At 42.1% G+C, this 23,917-nt stretch overlaps 1 protein-coding gene across 2 annotated transcripts in view; it reads right to left on the reverse strand.

The window, feature by feature from the left end:
* Positions 1-1,689: 1,689 nt before the first annotated feature.
* Positions 1,690-23,917, reverse strand: part of FKBP1B (FKBP prolyl isomerase 1B) — a 44,998-nt gene continuing 22,770 nt past the window's right edge. For both annotated transcript variants that reach the window (XM_042032919.1, XM_042032918.1), the window contains 2 exons: positions 4,898-5,010; positions 1,690-2,389 (listed from right to left, as the gene is read on the reverse strand). In XM_042032919.1, coding sequence (XP_041888853.1) covers positions 2,261-2,389; positions 4,898-5,010 — 242 coding nt within the window. In that variant the 3' untranslated portion in view covers positions 1,690-2,260. The remainder of the gene's footprint in view (positions 2,390-4,897; positions 5,011-23,917) is intronic.

The raw sequence follows: 23,917 nt of genomic DNA on the forward strand, positions 1-23,917 counted from the left end.
CCATGGAAGCTGTGGATGTCCCATCCCTGGAAGTGTTCAAGGCCAGGTTGGATGGGGCTTTGAACAACCTCATCTAGTGGAAAGTGTCCCAGCCCATGGCAGAGGGGTTGGAATAAGATGACCTTTAAAGTCTCTTCCAACCCAAACCATTCTGTGATTCTGTGATACTTTGGATTTTTTTCTATTTTGTAAAAAGCAACTAACTTAAACTGGACCATTGAGAGGAACAGCTTAGACCAATGTGCTGAATCAAACTGTGTTTGACAAGCACAACAGGCCACACCACCTTTAACCAAGACTTTAGGAGGTGCAGTCTGTGACCCAGTGGTGAAAGGAAGGCCAGCAACAGAGGCCAGGGCAGTGGCAAAGGAGAGAGGGACCTTTTCAAATTATTTGGGAAAGGTGGTGGACATCAGATCCTGACAGATCTAATTACGAATTTTTTAACAGGAAATTACCCTGTCCTAAATAAAAGAACTATTAGTGGACGTTGTAACACAGCTGCTGCAGTGACCTGAGATTTCCACCAAAAAAAGGGTTCTGAAAATCCTTTCATTTCTTTATGGAATGCAGAGAAAAAAAAAATTACACTGCTCAGTGTATAACAACCTGTAAGATACAGATTTATGGGTTTATTAATTAACAAGCTGAAATAAATGCAGCTCTGTGGGTAAAATGAACATCTGGAAAGAGAAGACCACAGGCCATGGTCCCTGGCCAGATCATCAGTCTTGCTGCTCTGTGCTCATTCCCTCTCCCATCTCCAGGAGGTGGCACCTGGGGTCACCTCTGTAGCTTGCTGTCTGAGTGCTGGAGTGTTCTCCTTACACAGATAAAAGAACACAGCACAACTGTTTGAAATATTCCCATCAAAACATCCATTAGTAGAAAACCATGCAAATAGTCTATAGTCAAGTTAAAGAAAAGTAACATCAGGACCCAGTGATGCTCTGGTTTTTTACAGCAGAGAGGAAAAATGAGCCTAATGGAAAGAAATCAGACTTAGACAAGGCAAAATAACAGCACAGAGAAAGCTTCACTGATCAGGTCCTGCTCCCAAATCCGGGTGAATTACAGCCTACACATCTTCCTGTCCCCAGAGGAAAAACCAGCATTTCATGAACTCATATAACCAGCAAATGAAATAAATATTGCTGAGTCTCAAGTGCCAGAGGCCCGGTGCACAGTAAGTTTGCAGGCTTTGTAAACAGCAGCAGCTGATGCAGCCCAAAAACCCCAGAGTGTTCAGTGGCCACATCATCCCACAGATTTCTGTTGAAAGGTGGATGCACAAAATCCTGCTCTTTTCTAGCCTTGCTCAGCTCCAGTAGAAAATATTACAGTAGTTTTACTGTTGTAAAGGCACAGAATTAGACCAGCACTGCATCTCTTTGACAAGCAGCACCTTCCACCTCTTCAGCAACCAGATTTTGGCCAGAGTTGCGGGGCCATAGAGGCAGGGGAAATGGAGAGTCAGGAAACCTCTCTGTCCCAGCAGCCCTTACTTGCATGTACCTCTGGTCCCACAGAGATCTTCCACTGGGCCATCTCTAATAGAAGCAGTGCATGGAGCTACATGTACTTCATATAAGAGGAATAACTAACCAAAGATGGGTTGATGGTTGAAGAACTTCCTGTACAGCAAAAAGTATCCTGGTGGCCGGAAGAGAAAAACAGGAAGAGAAACTGTAAAGTATCAAGATTTTATTGTTTTATATATATACTTATAATTCTTAAATGAGACTATTTTTTAAAACAGCAGCAAGCAGAACGTACAAGTTGAGAAAAGTGGCAGCGCAGGTAACTCTGTTTGGCTAATGCCCGTTCATGTACAAGGTGTACATTGGATTTTTTTTTTTTGAGCACCTTTTGTGGTTTTTATTTTTTCTTGGTTTAAGTGTACAGTAAGGCAGTGGTTTTTTCAATAAGGAATATATATATATATATTTATATTTATATATATTTTCAGTCATCACCGTGAATTCTTCGTACATGCAAATTAAATAAAATGTACAACTTGAAAATGTTACACCGGGAGACGTTTTTCCTCAGAGCAGAGCTTCTATTAAAAGGCAAATACGGACACCACAAAGTTATAAAAGAGAAGGAAGGCAGAGAAAATCAAGCGTCAGGTGCTACTGACAGGACAGCTCGAGCAGGGAAGGTTGGGATTCCAGTGAAGATTCCTCCCACCGCTGGCAAGGCAGGAAGGAACGGATGGTTATTAACAGATGTCTCCAGCCAACTCCCTCGGGAAGGTTCACTCTAACCTGAGAAGCTCCACGTCAAAGAGGAGGGTGGCATTGGGAGGTATGACCCCAGGGTGGCCTGTGGCTCCATAGGCCATCTCAGGTGTGCAGGTCAACTTTGCTCTTTGTCCTAAGCTCATCTGGGTTTTGGATGGCAGAGAAAGGAAAAGAGAAGACAAAAAAAAACAGGATTAGGAGGAAAACAAAATAAAACTCCCACTACTTGGCAGATTTACAGAATCAAGGAGGGTTGGCATCACCAGATTCACAGAATTGTTTAGTTTGGAAAAGACCTTTAAGATTATTGAGTCTGGGGCTTGGAAGGAGAAGATCTTTAAGGTCCCTTCCAGCCCAAGCCACTCTATGATTCTGAATCCAAACGGGTTTGCTTCAAGCTGAAGCTGCCACAAACAGCTCAGACATGGGCCTCATAACTGCTCTGGCCTCTCACAGCAGTTATTTAAACTGCCAGAACCGCCTGGAAGTGACACAAAGTCTTTTTAACACGGTGTTTGGTCCATCCTGCCTAAACTGGGGCCGGCTGAGTTCCTTCTGCAGAGTGCAGGGTACAAGGAACACCATCAGCAGGCACTAGGAAAAGGCCCTCAGAGCTCTCAGAGATCAGTGCCAAACACAGCCAGGTTCAGCACTTATTTCTCTAAACTCAGTCCAAGCCCCTGGGCAGGCATCTCACTTATGCTGCTTATCCAGGCAGAGAGCCCTTGTCCCTGGGATGGGCAGGAATGCTGATTTCCCTCACTCCAGGCTCGCTCTGAAGGGAACTGCTCACTGAGATCTGGAGTTATCTTCTGAGAATTTTGGAACATTTTCAAACTTCTGTTCATGCACCTTACACGGGTGATGGAATATTTACTGGCCTTGAAGCAGTGATTTTAACTCAGACCTCTCTCCCAAGATCGGGCACATCACTGGACTACAGATTATGTGATAGCTCCTCCTGAGTATTTTCAGGTTCTATAAAATATACCAAAGCTAGAGAGTCGATTACTTTGGGTAGAAGAAATATGCGAATATTAACTTTCCCACATTCAAGGAGTATTCATGGCATGGGACTGAAAATGTCCAAGCCGATGACCTCCCCTGGTCCCCACAGAGATTCTGCATGGGGCTCTGTCCAGTGCTTGGATGTATCCCTGCAAACCAGGCAGCTGGTAGGTCGTGCCTGGGGCTTTAGGGATGAGGCAAACTTGAACTGTCAGAAGCTGAGCAGAGAAATGCAGACCCTGCTGACATCTGACAGTCATTACACCAAGGCTTGCAAAATCCACATGCTGGATATAGGGAACTGCCTTGTTCCAAGAGAGTCTGTCCATCACACTCCCCAAATCCCTCAACCCCTGGGGTGGAAGGAGACAGCCACGAGCTCGACTTGTGTCAGTGATCCACTAGGAGGAGCAGCAGGGCAGCGTGTGGCCACACAGGTTTCTGGAATGGCTATCAGCCACTCATTTTCTAAGGGACAGGAGCCGAGGAGTGAGAGCGGTCAAGGAAGGGATGAACTGATTCACCCAGTGCTTGATGCTGCTGCTTTATCTGTACTGGCTTCTGGTTCCTACAGCTCTACAGTCCTGAGCTCTCTTAGGCCTTTCTGCAAAGCAAATAATAAACAGTCCAACTCAAATCCTTCAGAAGAAGGTGGTATTTTTCACAGTCTAGGATTCCTCAAATGGACTTCTCTAGCTGGAGGGAAGGGAATGTTTGCATTGCTTTCTCCACAGGGCTGGAAATGCTTCTCTCTTCCACCTCCCTCTGGAAAAGCATGGTTGCATCATTCCTCAGTGGATGTTTCTCATTTTGCATTCTTCCCTTCTCTATTTATGCATCACAAGTTGTTCCTGTTGAAGCTGTTCCTATGAGAGTATTTGAGCAGTTGCCTCCTACACTGAGCTCTTGGATCCTGAAATGGGAAGTCAGGAGGAATTTGCACCCTGATCTCATTCACTTACGCACTTGAGCACCCTGATCACACTCCTCACGTGAGGGGAGCCCTCACAGCACTGCACAAAAAGCAAGACCTGGCAGTGAATTGTATTGTGGGGCTTTTATTGTGCTGGCACTCAAAACTGTAATTAATGCAGGGCAGTCTTCTTTCTCTCAGCATAGGGTTGGCCAGTGCATGTTTTGTAGCTGTGAGTCTGAAGTCATAAAAATGTTAGCAGTGCAGTTTGGTACCTCATTGAGTAAGGGTCAGAATCTGTAGCTGGGTCATGGATGTCATCAAAAACAGCAGCTTGGACTTTTATGGAGTAGCTGAATAGAGGTCATCCCATAAAGAGCTGCCACCTCAACATTTTAAAGGCCACTGCTGTCTGTTTGTGGAGCTGCCCACAGGAGAGAGACGGGGCTTATAGGGCACCTGGGGAGGGGACTTCACCTCTCCCCTCCCAAATGCATACCATGGGGAAAGGCTCATGAGCAGAGGATAGCTGTGGGTGGATGGATGGATGGATGGATGGATGGATGGAAACTACAGGAAATGCTGTGCTCAAATGCACCACACTTTGACAAAAACACTCCATGTCCTACACTGTGATTTCCACTTGGTCTTGTCACCACTGCCCTGGACATTGCTGAGCTCACACACTCTTCAGCCAGCTCCAGGTTCAACCAGAACAATTTATTAGTACCTGTGTAACCCCTTCTTCAAATCCTTTAATGACTTCTTGCCTGCCAATCTTGAACCTGAAAGGCTTGTTTCTGTCTCTGGAGGAATCAAACTTCTTTCCATTCTGTAGCATTCCTGCCAAAACAAGACACACAGTTTCAGTCTGAGTTACATCTAAATGCAAGTGCTGGAGGAGAGGGAAGGAGTGAAAAATTGATGTCTTGGTCACATCAGCTGCTCATTTTCATTTTCACTTTGAAGCCTCATTCAAAATGGGTAAGCCAGAAGAGGCAACTGCAGTGGTACCCTATTGTTACCTTTGCCTTCCTGTAATTTAGGGTCTAACATGGAAATACATTATTTTTATTATTCTCAATGCAACAGATTATAACCCATACTGCACCAAACATTGCACAGACATACAGAAGAGCTGTTGTTTGCACAGTGGAGCTCCCTGCCTAAGCAGATAAAAGCAGGCAAGGAACAAGTGGGAGGCAGCAGAAGAGAGAATCCCAAGGCAGATGCCTGATCCAGGGCTGCCCCTAATAACATGTGTTACACAAACGGGGTCATCCCACACCATGTGTGTGAAACTTCCACACAACGTGACAACTGCATGTCTCCTCCTCATACAGAAGGAACAGAAGAGATTCTGCATTCACAAACATGAAAACAGCAAAGACGTTTATATGAATGTTCTACTACCCTGGTTCTTCGTGTTTTCATTCAGCCACAAGAGACGGTCACAGAACTCATTCCTTTGGATGGGCACAGTTTCAATCCATGGGTTTTGAACACATGCCCAGATTCCTCAGCAAATGGACAAACCTTCACAGAGCACTACATGATTGGCTATTCTTCTCTTTTCAAATGGTGGGTAACTATGGTAGCTTTCAATTTATAAGTACCTGGTACTTAAAATGCTTTTCTCTGGATATTGCAAGGTTGGGCTGATATTTATGTATTAGAATCAATCCTTTCTTTGTAGTGCTGTAGTGCCAGTGTTGTGGGCATACATCATGACTCTCCTATGCAAGGGCTTGTACAAAGAGAAGTTCATTCATCTGAGAAAGACTCTGGTTGAAAAAAACATTAACAAGTCCAGCTTGGAAAAAAAAGCTGAGAAAAAGTGTCTTTAAGATCCAATATCAAAGATACAGTCTTACTAGTTTCTTTCCATTGAAGCAGCTATCTTAACAGTTCAGCTTGATGCACAAATTTTATTTTTCAGTGAAAACCATCAGTTATTGTCCAATAACAAAGAGGCATATTTTGCTTGCCTAAAAAGTCTGTACTACGAATCAAAGGTAAATATGAAGAGATGTGCCAGAATGAAAAACAGAGACTAAAAAGGTAGGACTCACTTTACCAACTTTTAGGCTTCTAAGATGTAGCCAGCTATTTCTGAGCTAATTACTCAAGTCAGAGAAAATAGATAATCAAGTCAGAGAAAAATGAACTTTCAGGGAGCAATTCATCTAACCAGATCTAGGGATGTACATTAGGACATAATGAATCACATCCTAGCAGTGCCTATTTCTGTGCAATGAATAAAGGGAAGTCCAAACAACAGCTCAGACACAGATGTCTCCAAATTCATTAGCAGTTAAATCAGTGGCAATGGAGTTCTGGACTTGCACTTATGAGCACACAGTGTTTGATTATTCAGTGGGATTCTCTGTCCAGATATTTTACATCAATATTAAAACCAAATGCCATATTAAAGCAAATTAGCCATTAGCCGAGTTCAACATTTGTCCAGGTTGGTCCTTCAGACACACCTATGTGTGTGCCTAAGGCCTTAGAAAGAAAACTGTGGAATAACCTGCCCATAAGGAATGTTTCATAACCATTACCATTAGTGCCTGACACAATCCTTTAGTTTTTCACAGTAAAATAATGAAGTACTGTATGCGTGCTCTGATGCAAGTGCATAGAATCACAGAATCAATGAGGTTGGACAAGACCTCTGAGATCATCATGTCCAACATAAGACTCAATGGCCACCTTGCCAAATAGAGCATGGCACTCAGTGCCACATCCAGGTGACTCCACCACCTCCCTGGGCAGCTCATTCCAATATCTAATCACCCCTTCTGTGAAGAAATTCCTCCTAATGTCCAACCTAAACCTCCCCTGGCACAGTTTGAGGCCATCTCCTCTTGTTCTGTCACTTGTTACTTGGGAGCAGAGCCTGACCCCCACCTGGCTGCACTCTCCTGTCAGGGAGCTGTAGAGAGCCATAAGGTCCCCCCTGAGCCTCCTTTTCTCCAGACTAAACACTCCCAGCTCCCTCAGCCACTCCTCATAGAATTTACCCTCAAGACCCTTCCCCAGCTCCACTGCCCTTCTCTGGACTCACTCCAGCCCCTCAATGTCCCTCCCAAATTGAGGGGCCAGAACTGGACATAGAACTCAAGGTGTGGCCTCACCAATACAGGGGGAAATTCATGTACTATGCAATGTATCAGCTCAGTGATATCCACAAACACCTCCAGGCAGGCTGGGAAACCACAGCAGGTCCTGCACAAGGTTTTCCAGCTACAGACTGAGATGGATTCATTTGTAATATAGAAATTCAGCATGTACTGGGGGAGGGCAGGCAGGGAGAAGCAGCTCAGGGGGAACTCTCAGGCATATCATATAATCCTTTTTGAAGTATTTGATCTTAAATTTAAGTGACAGTCCTTCCTCACAGCACTTTTATTTTTAAACACATCATAAAACCTTATGATTCTATGAAATGGAAGGAGACTATTACAGAATCCCAGCATTTAATAGTTTTAATACTAAAACTTAGTACTGTCATTACAGTTCACATGTTCAAAGCAATATGCAAACATTAATTATTCATCACATTAACCCAAGGAGGTAAAGAAAATATTTATTATAAAATAGCCTCAATCTGAAAGTTCAGATTCAGATGCAAAGTTCCACAACACTTTAGTATGCATTCATTTCATTTTGTAACTAAATCCTATTAAAACTCTTAGCTTAAAGCTCTGATGGTTTACTAAACACCCCACATCAAACCAGTGGCAGAATCAGAATTAACTCTTCAGAGATTCTGACAACAGCTCCTGGACAATGTTTCCAATTTAAAATAACGTTTCCATCTGCCCATGAGCTTGCTAGTTTGATACACCATTTAAAAACAAATTCATTTCACTGGAAAATGCCCAGAGAAGATGTGTTAGGCCTTGTGTCATGGTTTAGCACTACACCTTGTAGAAGAAATCAGGCTTTTCTGTATTTACGGCAACATCCTATTTTCAGCAACAGCTGAAAATTCATGAGGTTATGGATTCATAAATGTAACTTCCTCTGTCATCACCTTACTGCTTTTGGAGGGCAAAGCGGGATGCAAAGAGTCAAATGTGTCTGTATTCACTGGAGGTCTGGCAGGAGGGTCAATTTTTATGTGAGTGCCCTTTAAATGCACATCCAGTCTAGAAATGAGTCAGACACTCCACATGCCCTGAAGAAGTTCCGATACGGATTTAGACGTGAACTTCAGATCTTTTTAATCTCTGTTTCTGAGCGTTAGCGTTGGCTATGCGGACTCCTGGGAGCTAAAACAGCACAATGCTGTGTTTTCTCTCTTGCTAATGCACCAATCGATTTTTTTTTTTTGTGAAAAAATTGATTTAGTTAATATTCTTCAACAAGGATGGATGCCCATCTTCAGCCTGCATCTTTATTTATCTAGCTAACAGCAAGGAGGAAAAAACACACAAACTGGAACTCAGCAATGACATTGTTTTGCAAGTCAGAACAATCAATAAGAGTTTTGACTGAGCAAGGACATCTACATACCCATATGGTTACTTGTTAAAAAAAGGTTTTTGAAAGGGAACAATCATTGTATTAACATAATTACTTGTACAAACTTGGTTATCAGAATATGGCATGGATTTGAAAACATTCTGATCTACAAGGCATCCTAATTGAAAACCAGGTTTTAAAAACTGAGTGAGTGTAGAAAAGGAGACATTTCAGATCATGGGTCCTACTGAATCACTGATGTTCAGCTCACTGATGCTGCAGATTAGAGGGTAGATGGATCCTTTTGTTAAGGAACATGACCACGGATCCATCTAACTGCCAGGACTACAGTGCCATTTGGGCTAAACTGGCACTGAAAACACAACTTCAGGTTCAAACACAAGTTATTACTTCTTATTAAAACACAGGTGTGTCTGCAGCTGTGTCTGCACTACTTTTAACACTGCACTACTTTAGCTAAGATCCCATCACTGAAGTCTGTTTCCTAAGGGGAGAGCTCTAATGAAATGACACTGTCTGCACTTGCCTAATAACTTCTGAGTATTTGAGCCAATTTCAACCCCATTTGGCAGAGGAATAGGGATCATACCAACATTAGGATCCTATGCATGCAATGAAAAAAATCTGCGTAGAAAGAAGAGCCTGCAAGAGCTCAATCTTTGTTATCAGAGAAACTCTTATTATTGAGGAGAGGCCAGGAACGGAAAGGCTGGACCACAGACTAAGTTTCTTTTTGCTTCCTTTTCCTCCTTCTGAGAATGATTCATCTGGGAATATAGGCAATCACATAGCACAAATCCACAGAGCCAGCCCAGCTATTAGACACCTAATACACCTACTGTCCCAACAAAACCCTGCCCCAAATCAAGGCCAAATTATTATCCATACAAAGGATGGATGGAGAGAGAACACTGAAGGCCATTCACGGGTAGTCTGTCAAGCTTCTGCCTGAACCTGGAAAATTCATGTGTAAATTCCACTGCTAATGTTATCCAATTCAAAGGTAGAAACTGTGTCTCAACCTGTCATCTAGGCTACTCCTATGGTTAATGGAGAAAGAGAGGTATCTCCAAGAATGATTCATCCCACCTAGATTTAGATGTTAGGGCTGAAATAATCACCTGGAACTGTTTATCATTCTCAGTCAACTACCTTACAAAAGTTAAACCAAGTGCTAGGCTGCCAGGTTTTTATAGGGCCCTAGTGAGGCAGTATTAACTCAGCCATCCATCCCTAAATGAAGTAGGCAAAATTGCATCCCAGGTTTCATTGACTTCAGTGTTTACTAACTTATTTGTCTCTGCAGTGTTGACAAATTCTGGGAATCAGAAGACAAGATCCTAATCCAGGACAAATCCCTTGATTTCACTAGCTGCTCTCTTTTTATCCTGTACAATGGGATTCACTTACCTCACAAGTATTGATGGGACAAACTGAACTAAATAGGTGACTTTCAAAAAACAGCATCATTCATCTATGAAGTATTCCCTTTTCAAACAGTAGTTACCTATGGAATATAAAGGCAATACATATGCTTGAAGTCAGCTACTTCCTGAACACTTTTCGGCAGCAGAAAGAGGGGCAGATATTCAGAAGGTGTTTCTAGGACACTATCCTGTTTCATTTTATGTAGACCAAAGGCTCTTCAGGACAAGGACTATATTCTGATGCTCCTCAATGCCATCACCTTTCTAATTATGCCCTGTAATAAATCTGTGCTGTTAGGAACATGTCATTGGGTTTGGTTCCTAGGACTTTCCAAGGAGTTAATGTTGCTGTGGATTAGGAATTTTTCATCTCAAGTGTTTCTTTTTTTTCCATATAAATTATATTGTTTCTATGTCAAGATATGCCCATATTCTGTCAGGAGAATATCACAAAGGCTAGAAAGTCTGATCTTCCCCCATTTACAAAATGCAACTATTACTAATATCCACTTCTAGCCTGGAAAATATATTATCAGGAAGGTTCTAGTAACTGCACGAAGTCCTTGTGTCAACATTGATGCCTTCCCAATGTATAGAGGAAGGCACAGTTCAGCACAATTGCATAGGAGTAGTGGGAGAAACACATCCATAAAGTCACAAATCACATCCCAGGCTGATTCATACCAGCAGAACTCCACTGTGGTGTTGCTTGCATTTTACATTAGATAGATCAGTTCTCTTCAGGATTCAGTTCTGACATACTGTGGCAAAGCACTCCCTGCATTCAGTGGTTGTTCCCACCTTAGCTTGTGGCTGAGTCTCAAGCTAACACACCTGAAAAACATGTGGTTTCCCATCAGGAACAAAAACAATTCCCCTGTGTCTTGCTGTTAAACGCAGAGATCTGGGCAACAGTTTTCTAAGCAAATACAGTCAGTGCCTTGTGTTTCTGCTTCCCAGTTACCTAACTCAGCTCTCCAACTCATTCCATCAGAATCTAGATGTGCATCAGACATCTGATACTTCTTCCATCTTAATTTCGTTATTATCTCAAAATGCAATTCACTGTTTCAGACATTTTTTTCCTGACAACAGCTCCCTGTAACCTGGCCACGAGCCTCCTCCTGCCACAACACAGTGAGTAGCACACACCGCTGATTTCCTTGATTTGACTTCCAAAACAAACTCTTCTGGATAGATTTGTCATCTCATCAATTTTTCTGATGGCCATTGTAATGGAAACAAAGAGTGTTAAATGGGAGCTGGAAGATGCTTTCATTCCCTATGCTATGTTGGAATAGGGGCCATCTTACTGTGTCCTCTCTGGGGACTTTGGCAACTGAACAGTTTTATCCTGCTAACATTTCCTCTGCATAATATAAACAAAGTCTTATGTGGAGAAAAGGACTTACTGCCTTAGACTTCATTTTCCTGACAGTTTGCAGCCACTTAAGAAAAAATCATTAATATCTTAAGGGAATTTTCAGTCTAGAGGGATAATTGTTGAAGAAAAGTGGGGAAGGGGAGATGCACAACTCTGCATCATATCAGCTCTTTACCACAATTATTTTGTTTTGTCTAGAAAGGCAACAGCAAGGACTTGAATGTGCCATTTGTTGCCATGACAAACAGACTCAAAGTGAAGAAGTGGGAAATGGATAGCAGTGGTGGGCACTTTCCAGTTCCTGCTACCACAGCACACTTCAGTAATGCTTCAGCTTTTGAACACAGGCAGCCTTGCTGCTTCATTTTCTTTGTGTATTAGATACTCATATATCTTTAATGTGGAGTAAGAGCAGCACCATCAATTATTTATTATGCAGCTGACAGCATGCAATGAAGACGCAACAGACAACTCTTCAATAATGCATCACCGTGGGCTATGAATCACTGTTGCGTACAACCACAAGACAATATGAAAGAACCTTGCACTTAGCTCGACTTCACAGCCAGGAAAATTACCTGCAATTGTCTAGTTAACTCTGCTGAAAGGCATTATTCTGTCCTAGTGGCTTTAGGGATTTGCATACTTTTAAGAGAAGGAAAAGTAGATTTACCTTCAAGGGAGGTATGAGGCTCACTAAGCATATTCTACAGAAGTTGTAAAGAGACCAAAACAATTCCTCTGGTATCCCATCACCTTAAAACAGTCATTGTATTTTAGAGTTTGATTCTGTTACTGTTACAAAGTTCAGCTGGTAAAATATACAAGTACTGCAGCATAAGGCAAATTTCATTTGAATAAGCATGGCAGAATCAGGTCAGTGTGGGCATGCTAATGAGGGAGACGATAGATGTCTAAAGCAGCGTTTTGGAGAGAATATTAATACAGAAATACTTTGCATCTCTTGTGTCTCTATCCCTAAACACCATGTCCTGTAACACAGGGTCTACAGGGAAAGGGAATGTTCCTCACTGGTCTGGGTCTTTCTGTCCCTGCCCCCCGGTAGCAGCCCAAAAGCACAAAGAACAGTTCAGGCATGGCTGTAATACAAAGAAGAGTCGGCCAGATTTCCCACACAAACACAAGCAGCAGAGCTTGCCCAAAGAATTCTGAGCACCTAGTGTACCATTAGAACAGGGCATTAAAATAATCTCTCTTTTTTTAATCATGGTTTCATTCTTGGTCTCATCCTATGCCACATGTATTCCCTTCCCTCCTCCCTTTTTGTTTCATGGTTGTCTATGTTCTGGGGGTATGGATTTGACATTTTAGCCTGTGGCACATACACAACTGTGCAGGTGACCTCCCACTGGGAAGTTACACACTTCTGTATGAGGTTAAACCTCACTGAACTAGGTGTGAATGTGACAGCCACTGTCTATCAGGTCACGGCACAAGAACAGCCCAGGGTGGGACTCCAGAGCTTCTCAACACAGAACTGGGTGCAGGGAGCACAGAAAAACACCAAAAAAGCATCTTCAGAGGTTTCTTGAGAAAGCCCTGAGCATGGCTCTGAGATCACATGAGAGGGGATTTGGGGTAAAAGGACTAGGTTCTTAATTCCTCCTCTGCTCAGGGAAGAAACTGCCAGAGGAAACACCTTCCCAGCCCAACATGACAATACTCATCAGCAGTCAGGTGTGCTTTAATGATAAGCTGTTCTCAGATTGGGCATTCTTTGGTTTTCAACTGTCTAGACTTGTAGTATGTTTCCTTCTAAATAAATTTGTGCTAAAAATCTTAAATTAAGTGAAATGCTTCTGATTCCCTTGGCTTAAGCTAGCAACAGCCTGGTGACAGATCTACCTACCTCTAGTAGGGCACTGAATTAAGAGGCTATGCAAAGAATCATAGAATGGTTTGGGTTGGAAGGAACATTAAAGATCATCTCATTCCAACTCCCTGCCATAGAGATTCCACTAGATCGGGTTGCTCTGGGCCCCATCCAGCCTGGTCTTAAACATTTCCAGAGGTAAGGGAATCCACAGCTTCTCTGGCCATACCCAAAGACAATAAATTTGAGCATGAAAAAGTATATTATTTATGTGTTACCACTTAACACCAAGATGTTAAAATGGTATGTTAGCTTTTAGGGCATTTGGAACTGAAAAATAATGTTTGTCCCCACATCCCTGGTAAATGAATGCTCTTTCTTTCCCATAGGTCCTTGTTTACATGGTTCTTTATTAAATCCAACTTTCTGAATGCTCAGCATGGCTACAGCTCCTTCACAGAGGAGTGTTTTACTGAGACCCATCTTGACAAACACAGCAATCATCTAACATCGTGCAAAGGACCTAGCAGCTACTCTGTTTTTAAATAAGATGGAGAAAAGGAAAAACATTCTTGGAAAAAGAGAGAGACACACAGGACACAACCAGAGAAGTAAACAGTTTATATAATGGGTGTTTACTGAACCATGTAAGAAGGCACAGTCAATATGCCAAGATTACATATACTCTAAGTCAGAGGCAGACACTGCTGTTCCACCATGATCTCATATGTACATAAAACATACATAATGCACAAGTCCAATGCTTTTCATCCAGAGTGTCCAACATTTTGATCTAGACTGGTCAGATATCCCTGTAATATGTCTTATTTCAGAGATGTGGTATAACCTTCCTGGCTGGCATTATGCAACAGCCCCTCCCTTCTCAAGTGTTTGGAGAATTCCTGGGGAGTCATCTCCTCTGCCTGCAACTCCATGCAGAAAAATGAGACATTACTTCACTGACACCATTTGAGGCCACCATGGGGCCTCACTCCAGCATAACACACAGAGTTTCCAGGGTGATCAGGTAAAACACACTGCTGGGATGAGTCCCTTGCTGGGATGGAAAAGGCATCTTGATGCTGCACTCTCTCCATTGACATGGACAGACTGTAGACTTCTAGGTAGCTAAAGGCAGTCAAGCTTAATTCCACCCAAGATTACTTGATGACAGTCAAGATTAGCAGCCTAAAACCAAGCTGGTTTTAATTTGTCCACCAAATGCCTTCTAGTGGATTATGCTGCCTGAGGTTCTCTAGACTCAGTGACCACAGACCTAGCCAGTCACTTAGAGTGCACCAATACACACAGCAACCCTGCTGTACAAATCACAGAAGAGAAGAGCCCCTTCTAGTCTTTGAATGAACTCTGAGATGGGCTCATTAACAAGTTACGTATGGGGAAACTCTTACTGTTTTGTCAGAAGTTCAGCCTACCATTAACATCAGACAAACCCAGTACTTTGCTGAGCAGAAGCTTTGTCATTTTCTGCAGCACTCCAGTGGAGGAATATCTTATTTTACTTTTCTAGACCATCATTTTAAAAGGTATATGAGATACACTCATCAAAGGGACAAATCTTTCCATGGATGTATAGTTTGCTCTTCCCACTTACTATGAATGCAACCGCTTTCATTAAAAAAGGGTATTTTTGCAGTATTGCTTTCAATGTAAACAGTGTTTTACGTGCTCCAAGGCAGACCCTGTCAGTGTCATAAATATCATTCTGCCCGTAAACTTTGAGTTTGTTCTGAAATAATATTAGTATGAGATTAATTTTTTTGCCTCATTTGTTTCCTATTTTTGTTCATCATTCCTGATGTTGCAGATTCTCTTTGTTGTGAACTGGCACAGTTCCCCTGATATTAATGAAAGCACAAAAACATATGTAGCAGTTTGAGACTTGGATCTCAGTAATTTAAATCTGTGTTGAATCACGCACTCAGCACTATTCTCCAGAGCAGAATCCTGCAAGAATATGGAATAGAGTAGATTTGTGATCAGAGGAAAAAGCTGGATGTCAAAAAGAATAGGTTGTGTCACCAGACGGCTGCGTAAGTATAACTCACCTTCATTTTATTCCCTATGAAACAAGCATTGCAGTTTCACCAAGGTCAGCCAGTCAATAGCATATCCAGCAATAATATTATTAACTAATATACTTTGCCTTGGATATCCTGAAAGGTTTCATTCAGTAAGTCTTTAAAGTACCTTCTGAGCCACAGCAGAAAGGAGCTATTAACAGCACAGTTTAGTTCTTATAAATAGGTCTTTTCCATCTCTAAGTTTTGATCTCAGTGATCTTATAAACAAAGTATGGAAAAAGTGGCAGCTGTTATCTTGACAGATGGGTCTCAGGCATTGCTCTGCTGGAAAACAGAGCTGTCTCTCTGAAGAACAATAGGAATTTCCAAGTGCCTGTATCTATTTCCATCTCCTTAATAAGCTACTCATGTCTTGGGCAGTGAAGAAGCAAGAATGCAAAATAAACATTTTAGGGGACACATCTCAGAGACAGGGGTAAGAAGAGGGGTTTCACCTATTAGGGACCTTCCCCTTGCATTTTACAGAAGTGAGAGACAGAAAAAGAATCAGAAGTTTCTTACAGAGGCAATAGGGACAAACAGGCACTTCCAGAAGGTGAGATACAGAAAGCCTGGGCACCAAGTGAAGTGCAGCTGATAGTCAGGTAGCAGGACACAGTAAGTACAAGGATGAACCTCAATTTTAATCCCTTTCTAAAATTTAGCATCATCATCCATTTAGGATGTAGAGCTTTGAATCCAGTTTTAAGCACAGAAACAAGGCTGAGAAAGTTCATCCATTTTCAAGGGTGGTTGGGAGAGATGGCACTGCCACCCACCTTTCCTATCATAAACACTTATCAAGGCACTAAGAGTTCACCTCCACCTTAACCCTGAATTTAAAATCATGTTCTTCACCTTTTCTGATAGTATTCTCATCATCAGACAACCAACCACTTAGTGCGATCACCCCCTATGCTCCCTCCTTGAATATGTATGGTAGCTGGAAATGGAGAACAATGGAGTTAGGAGAAAACTAAACAGGCAGTAATTACAGAGGTCAGTGGCATGAGCAGAGATCTGGATCTCAGTTCACAGACTCATGGAACCACAGAATGGTTTGTGTTGGAAGGGGCCTTACATAGATCACCTCATTCCAATCCCTCTGCTATGGGCACCTCTCACTAGTCCAGGATGCTCCAAGCCCCATCCAACCTGGCCTGGAACACTTCCAGGGATGGAGGCAAACAACAACCTCTCTGGGCAACCAATCCTTGCTCCCAAGACCTTTTAGATCAGCAGTGCCTGATGTGCAGGATTTGTCCCTACACTGTCCTCACTGCCTTTAGTGGGAGTTTGAGGATGGACTGCACAGACCATAACATTTTCCCAAAAGCAAAAGTATTTCCACACTCAGGACTGCTGCAAATAAAAGATATTGTAAATTAAGCCAGTGTAGATACTACAAATAGAAATAGCAGTCAGTCCATAGACACAAACAACAGAAATAAACATTGCCCAAAATACCTCAACAGCACAACAGAGTGGAGAGCAACGCAAGTTGAGTGTGGACAAAACAGCAAAGCACTACATAAACAAATGTATTACTACACCAACAGTGAAAAGCCTGAAGATTTCAGACTCTACAGTGAAATGTGCAATATTATAATCTGTAAAAGCAAAGACTGAGATAGTGCATACATTGCATAACTCACAGGGACTGCTGTAGACCAGACTGTGCTCTCTCCCAGGTCACACTATCTTTTATAATCCCAGCATGTGTAACTGAAGAAGTAGCATCTATATGAGCAAATTACTATGTGAAGTCAATAAAAATATGTTTCTAGCAGTCAAATGGCAAAAACATTCAAACCACAGTATCAAAATTTTTCTGTGGAAAAGATAATCAATGCCTTGTTCAATTCAAAACTCCAGAGAAAATACAGTTCAGGGCTGAATGGAATGAAACATTTTGCTTTAGAAAATAATAAAAAGAAAAGGCTTATGCTCATCTGAAATTCATTCTAGTGAGAGTCCATTCCTTAGTTTTCCGATTACTAGTATTTAATCTATATTAATCTATTTAAAATTCAGCTTTGATGAGGTCTAAGGAGTTCTTGAGCATCACCACCTTTCCAATTACATAACACCAAGTATTGTTTAGCTACATCCAAAGTAAAAGACACCAGAGTTATTAAGTAGCAAATACAAAAGGAAAACAGAAAAGTTTAAATTCCTAAGAAGCTTGCTGAAGTGGAGGCATATCAGATAAAATTCAAGTATCCAGACAGCCAAGCCAGACAAAAGAAAGGCAGAACTGACCTAAAATTTGGATCAAAGGAACTGAGATTTATGTGAGAGGGATACAGTTATCTAGCCTAAAATAATCATTCACCCAGACACTTGGGTATTCTACATTGCTTTAAAAAATAATTTAACAGATCTCCCCAAACCAGGTAACCAGGCTCACTCAGTAATCCATAAGATCTAACGTTATGGAACATGTACACATTCCATTCATTTAAGTTGCTGCTTCCATTTTCCCATTTTGCACAGCAAAAAAAGAGGCTTGTGGCAGTTAATTTCTCTCAGTTTTGGGAACCATTTTAATGCTTACACACAGATCTGCTGATTTACTGGCTGCTTGCACAGGGAGTTTCAGTGATCCTGCTCACAAGGGCAGCAATCACCCAGGATACTGGGTCTTTGGAAATCATTCATCAGACTTTTAAGTATTCTGGCTGTTTGTGTCATAAAACACTTGCCAAGAAAAAAGAAAATAAAATTGAAAATTACAGCTATTATAATATTTACTGTATCAAAAGTCTAAGACAGCCATAACAATTCTGGTAATTCAACTCTTGATCTATGCATATTTCTGTAATTTTTGTGTGCTTTGCCTTCCTCAGTCACATCATCTGCCTTGCCTGTGCACTGTGTGACCTAGTGCTTGTCTTCTAGCACGAGGATTAAATACTGCCTTCTGTCCTTATGGATCCTCACTTCTTTACTTGCTGCTCACAGCCTTCTTGGAGAGGTGACCACACATTTCAAAGCCCAGCAGGGCTGCTACTTAGCAGCCAACTCTCCAAGAAAAAAAAACAACTTGAATATCAATTTTTGCACAGCTTACAAATGACCCAGCGAGCCCTTCTGTGATCTGCCCTTAGTACTAAGGGCACAACACAAACAGCCTTCCCAGCAAAAATCTGAACACTCAACTCTGGAGATCATGACACCAGACCCCGAGACAGCAAATCCCAAATCAACATTTTGCTAAACAGTTTCAGAAATACATCTTCCATATTGTTTCCCAAGGGTTTAAAAGAAAGTAGCATGATTTAAAAAAAAAAAAAAAAAAAAAAGGTGATTTGTAGCCACATGCATTTGGATTGCAACACTGCATTAAGCAGAGAAGTCATTTTTGGAGCAAATAGAACAGACTCTTTCTGTTCAGGTGTAATATTCTTGTACCTCTGTTACACCAAATTATGTGTTTAATACAGGCACAGTGCACCCTGCAAGCAGCCAGAACTCCAGCAGTGTTTAGTTGCATCACTTTGCCCAAACTCCTTTGTAGGACCATGAAACCTAAATATTGGTGCATTGCAGATTGTCATTTTTAGCTGCTGCAACACCCTGTCTTGTTTTGGTCCCTACTGCCAGATGACATCATCTTGTAGCAACTTTTTCAGTGGAACAGCCAATGCTGCTTTTCCCAGGATATTGTTGACTACAAATCCAACAATAGCATATTTTCTCTCTCTTTTTTTTTTTTTTAAGTCTTTCTGCTGCAAATAAGACTGGAAGTATGGGAAGGAAGAGGAAATTACAGAATCCTATCAGCAAGGAAGATCACAGGGGGCCCTGCAATCTTGTGCAGTGATGCACTTACTGTTGTAGCGCAGCCTGAAGGTGGATCATATCTACACCCAACAAACACACAAGCAATATCAATTCTTCAGAGCTGGTGCATGTGTGGATAAATACAATTCTATTTTCTCACATCAGCTTGAGCTTTGTGTCATGCTCTCTACGTAGTAATCTAATAATGCCTAGAGGTGAAGGCCTAGCAGTGAAACAAAAAAACAAACCACCAAACAACAAAACACAGAAAGGTCTTGTTTGCCATGCTGCTAAGATGATTTCTCCTACAAATGTTTCACAGGCTGAGAGCATGACATCTGGCTGTCATTTAACATGGAGTTATAAGACAAAATGTATTTGTCTTGTCCTCCAAGTTTGATAAACGGGATGCACTGTGCATGTTCAAGTCAAAGACCAAATTTCCTCTGGGTGAGCTCCAAGACCTGTGCTGACTCTTCGTATTGCTCAATAAAAAGGGGAGGAAGATTTAAACTACAGACTTCTGTATTTTTTTTCAAATGGTCTAATGCTTTGCACAGCCATTAAAGAACACGGAGTTTCACACATGACATGAAGCTGACAGTGAGCATTTCTATCTATGGCACAATTATGTTTTTTACTCTAAGGCAGACAGACTCCATCCCAGTGACTGGGAGAACATGTTATCTGATCCCTAATTGGTTTAACAGTCCATAGAACCTTTTTAGGCTGGTGCCCAGATATGATCTTTATTTCTGTCTTTGTGGTGACAGTGCTAATCGACGGAGTGCCTTGGGCCAAGTCTCAGTCTTGAGAGACTGGTTGCTTACATCTCAGTCATTTCGGCTCAGAAGAGAACACAAATCAGCGTCACCTGTATTTTTAAGGTTACAGGAACATGTAACCCTTGTTCTGATCTTGTTCAGAGCAGCTTCACATCCTGTAGGCTCTGCTAAAGTGTTACAGAATGCAAAGCAGGGGCTCTGCTTTTTTATCTGCTTCAGAAGCCTTTGTGGAGATTAGGAAGTGTTGCTCTGCTCTCTCCCACCTTGCTATCTGGACACAGAAGTTCTATGCCACCTTGCTATCTGGACACAAAAGGTCAGGTTTCAAGCTGGGGTAAATCAATTGAACCTCAAAAAGGTCAATAGAGCAATGCGAGCTCGTACCGCCCGAGGAGAAATTCTCACTGACCCATTCCAGAGATATGAGACTTGGGGCACAGGGTTTTCCCATCATACACTCTCCTATAGCTATTTTCTATCCTCCTACACAGTTGCCCTAGCTCCCTAAATAGTCTATTCAATTTCTTGCTGCATTTTTTTTCTCACTCACTGTATTTAAAGACAATTTACCTTCCTGGAAGCCAGAAAATAAACACGTTCTAAATCTTGCACCACAAAGATTTTCTAATATGGAATTACTCTGCTAGACCCAGGACTAATAAACCTTGGTGGGATTACAAAAGATACAATGAGAATATATGCCCACAATTTATTCTTAACAGTAAGAAACATTTTCGTCGTTTGTCCTTGTACCAAGAGTCTACTGAGAGGGTAGGAAGGAGAAATGATAGAGCTTCTCTCAGTGTCCTTGCACATTCACTTTGAAAGGACCACAATACAAGAGAGATCTTTGTGATTTAATTTGTGTGACAAAAAAATAGACGTGTATGAGACACAAAAATAGTTAGGTTTCAACACTTTTTACTGCAACAGCAGAACATGACATAAAAATTAGTGTGTTGGCTGAGCATGGTATAAAATGAACATGTTTCATTACCTTAAGATAATGACTGTACTTTTTTTAAAACACAAATTCAGAGAAAACTGAGCCAGGTTTTTTTTGGCTGGGTTTGCTGCATTGCATAGATTGCTAACTATAGGTAAATCAAACCAGAGCTCCCTACTCAAGTTTGACCCTATATTAATAGAAGCATGAATGACCCCGAGACACTCCTACATTAGTTAGTCTGAGTCAGGCCAGACTCCCTGACTCATCCAAATTGCACTTCTCATTTTGGGTAACAGTGGCATGGATGTCACAGGAGAGGCAGTAAGCGATACTTGTATTAACACCTTCATTTTTGGAAATTCGGTGTGCCTGCTACAGGCAGCTTGAGGAAGGAAGGCAAAAAATAAATAAATCAAACTCTGGCTTGTATAGAGAGACAGCCATCCTTCCCCATGGGTGGGGGAAGTGCCAAGGAACGAATTAGATCGTGTGTACAAAGGGAACAAAACCCCTCTATCCTGCTGTTTACTTGTGCCATTAAATGTGTATGCCTTGGGGGAATGCCAACCTGCCCCCAGGAAAATCCAGCCCATCTCGAAGAGGGTCATCATTTACCACGGCAAAAAAAGCAGGAGCAGGGGTAGTGAGAGGCTAAGACGATCAGGTTTAACTTTCACTGGCCCGAAGCCAAATATGCAAGCAAAGGCTTAAGAGAACTTTCTACCGACGTCTCTGTGCCAACAATAGATGTGGACAGGACAAATATTTACAGACTGAAAGTGGAGGAAGACTAAATGGGGGGAGCCAGACTCTGCCTGAAGTGCTTATTATCCCGCTCCGGGGCCGAGGTGACTGCAGGCGGCAGACAGGAGGGCTGACTCAAGCCACAGGATGTCTTTTCACACGTCCTGTGCCATGCCCGCCTCCCTTTCCCCGGGGGTATTAATAGCAGTGCAGACATACTATACATTCTACAGAATAACCACCTCGCTCTGAAGTGAGCCCAGGCAAGGCTGCCCGTGGGTTAAAACATGTTCAAAACAAACAAAGTGATCCTGGAGACCCGGTGGAGGTGTTGACTCTCGTGCTCCATGCTCTAAACGCTTTCTCTTTATCCATCTCTCTGAGGTCACCTCACTCTGTAAGCATCTCTCCTCAACACCCAAACGTGTCATAACATTACAGGAAAATTAGTTATTAAATGGGTAATTTGGCTGAGAGATGCCTCTCACTTTATTTGCCTTTGAAAACATAAGGTAAATATCATAGTACTACATGTGTGTATCTGTCTCCCTTCCTTCTCTGTTTTTTGTTGTTCATCTTCCTCAGCTATCTGAGAATAAGAGTTTCTCTTAATCCATTTTTTGCACAGTTAAGCACAATGGGACTCTTGAATGATACTACAATACAAACATAATCAAATTCTCCTTTTTCTGTTCCAGGAAACAATGACAATGCTATAAAAAAAAACCAACTCTGTAGTAGTGGGGAGGACATTTGAGAGCAGAACTTTGTTCAGAAGCATCTGCACTGAAGGTAACCAAAGAACCATTAAAATGGTTGTTTCGTTGTGATAACTGGCTAGCTCATTGCTTATTTTTCCAGAGCTAAATGTGTCAGTCACCCTGGAGAGCAGTTTACCGCTGTGGATAAATTTAATCTGTAGATCTCCCCAACTTTGCCTTCCTGAATATTTGTCTGAAGCCCAAGAACTGCCACTGGCTGATCACTGCAGGATAGATCTTTAGCAAGCAGAACTGTGAAATAAATAGCCACATCCTGAAGCATCTGATTACAGGACTATAACTGCATTATTTTCAACCATTTCAAAAGCAATTATTCCCCTTCTTCCTACACACCCATGTTTACTGGAATAACTGGAAGCACAGTCAGAGATGCATGGACAAACACAGAAATTGTCTGAAAAAGCAGTTAGGTAATGCAGGAGTAAATACAACTCTTCAGATGGATGTTAAATAATGAACTATCTTCTGTTTCTCAGTCACTTTGAGCATTAATGCCTCAATGTCCTGATGTCCAAGGCATGCTCAGGTGTACAAATGAATAATTTTCTATTTACCTCTTCTCCTCAGAAAATAAAATCAATAATGTAACTCCACAAACGTCACAAACAGCAGCAACATGCAGCCTTCAAGAAGTAGATGAACATTCTTCCTACGTAGCCCTAAGGAGACCCACAAAGCAAACACAACCCTGTGTCCTCACAGATAAAACACTGTTTACCTGCTGTGACTCTCACATTGCATTGCAGAGTACCAGGAGGGTATTCCTTGCAACTACTCTGCCATGCCCATCAAACGCCTTGCTTTTTCTCTCTCTGGCCTGTACATGCCAGAAATTAAGACAGGCATGTCCTGACCATCTGCAGGAGCTAAATCATGCATTGGACATTCTTGTCATCAGGTTCTCAGTCTGCCCAAAGTAAGATTAAACAGAAGATGCGATAAACTGCCCTGTGAGGCCAGTAGCAAGCTCTGGGATTGGCTCCAGAGCCACGCTGAGACCTGCGAGTCAAGCGAATGCTCCGATGCGCAGCCTGGATGCTGCTGCACTTTGTGCTGCTGAGCACTTTGCGTGGTGCAGCCAGGAAGCAGCTCCCCAATAGTGCATCCGTGTGTGGTATTGCTACTGCCAAGACACATGTAATCATTCTCAGTCTAATCCTAAAAACCTTTCATTCTTTTCCTTCTGTTTTGAGATCTGTTTCTGTTCTCCAGTCAGAAATCTCTAAGCAGGCGCTGACCTGTCTGATCCCAGCTGGGGTCTGAGCCAACATGGATTAGCACCAGTGGAGAGCTACAAAATCATGGCTGGGGCATATTGAGGTCATGGATGTTTCCTCAGCTGAAATTGCTCTCTCTTTCCTTTGTAGCCATGTATCTTCGACCTAACTTTGCAGCTTAGGGAGCTGTCTATGCTCTGAGACTTCGGGTATTTCCACATTGCATGCCGGGGTCACCCCAAGGCTGCCCTCCGGATCAGACTT

The sequence above is a fragment of the Corvus kubaryi genome, unplaced genomic scaffold (assembly GCF_017639235.1).
Source record: "Corvus kubaryi isolate FWS band 111438036 unplaced genomic scaffold, C.kubaryi_AGA036_p1.0 37354, whole genome shotgun sequence".
In the NCBI taxonomy this organism is placed as follows: domain Eukaryota; kingdom Metazoa; phylum Chordata; class Aves; order Passeriformes; family Corvidae; genus Corvus; species Corvus kubaryi.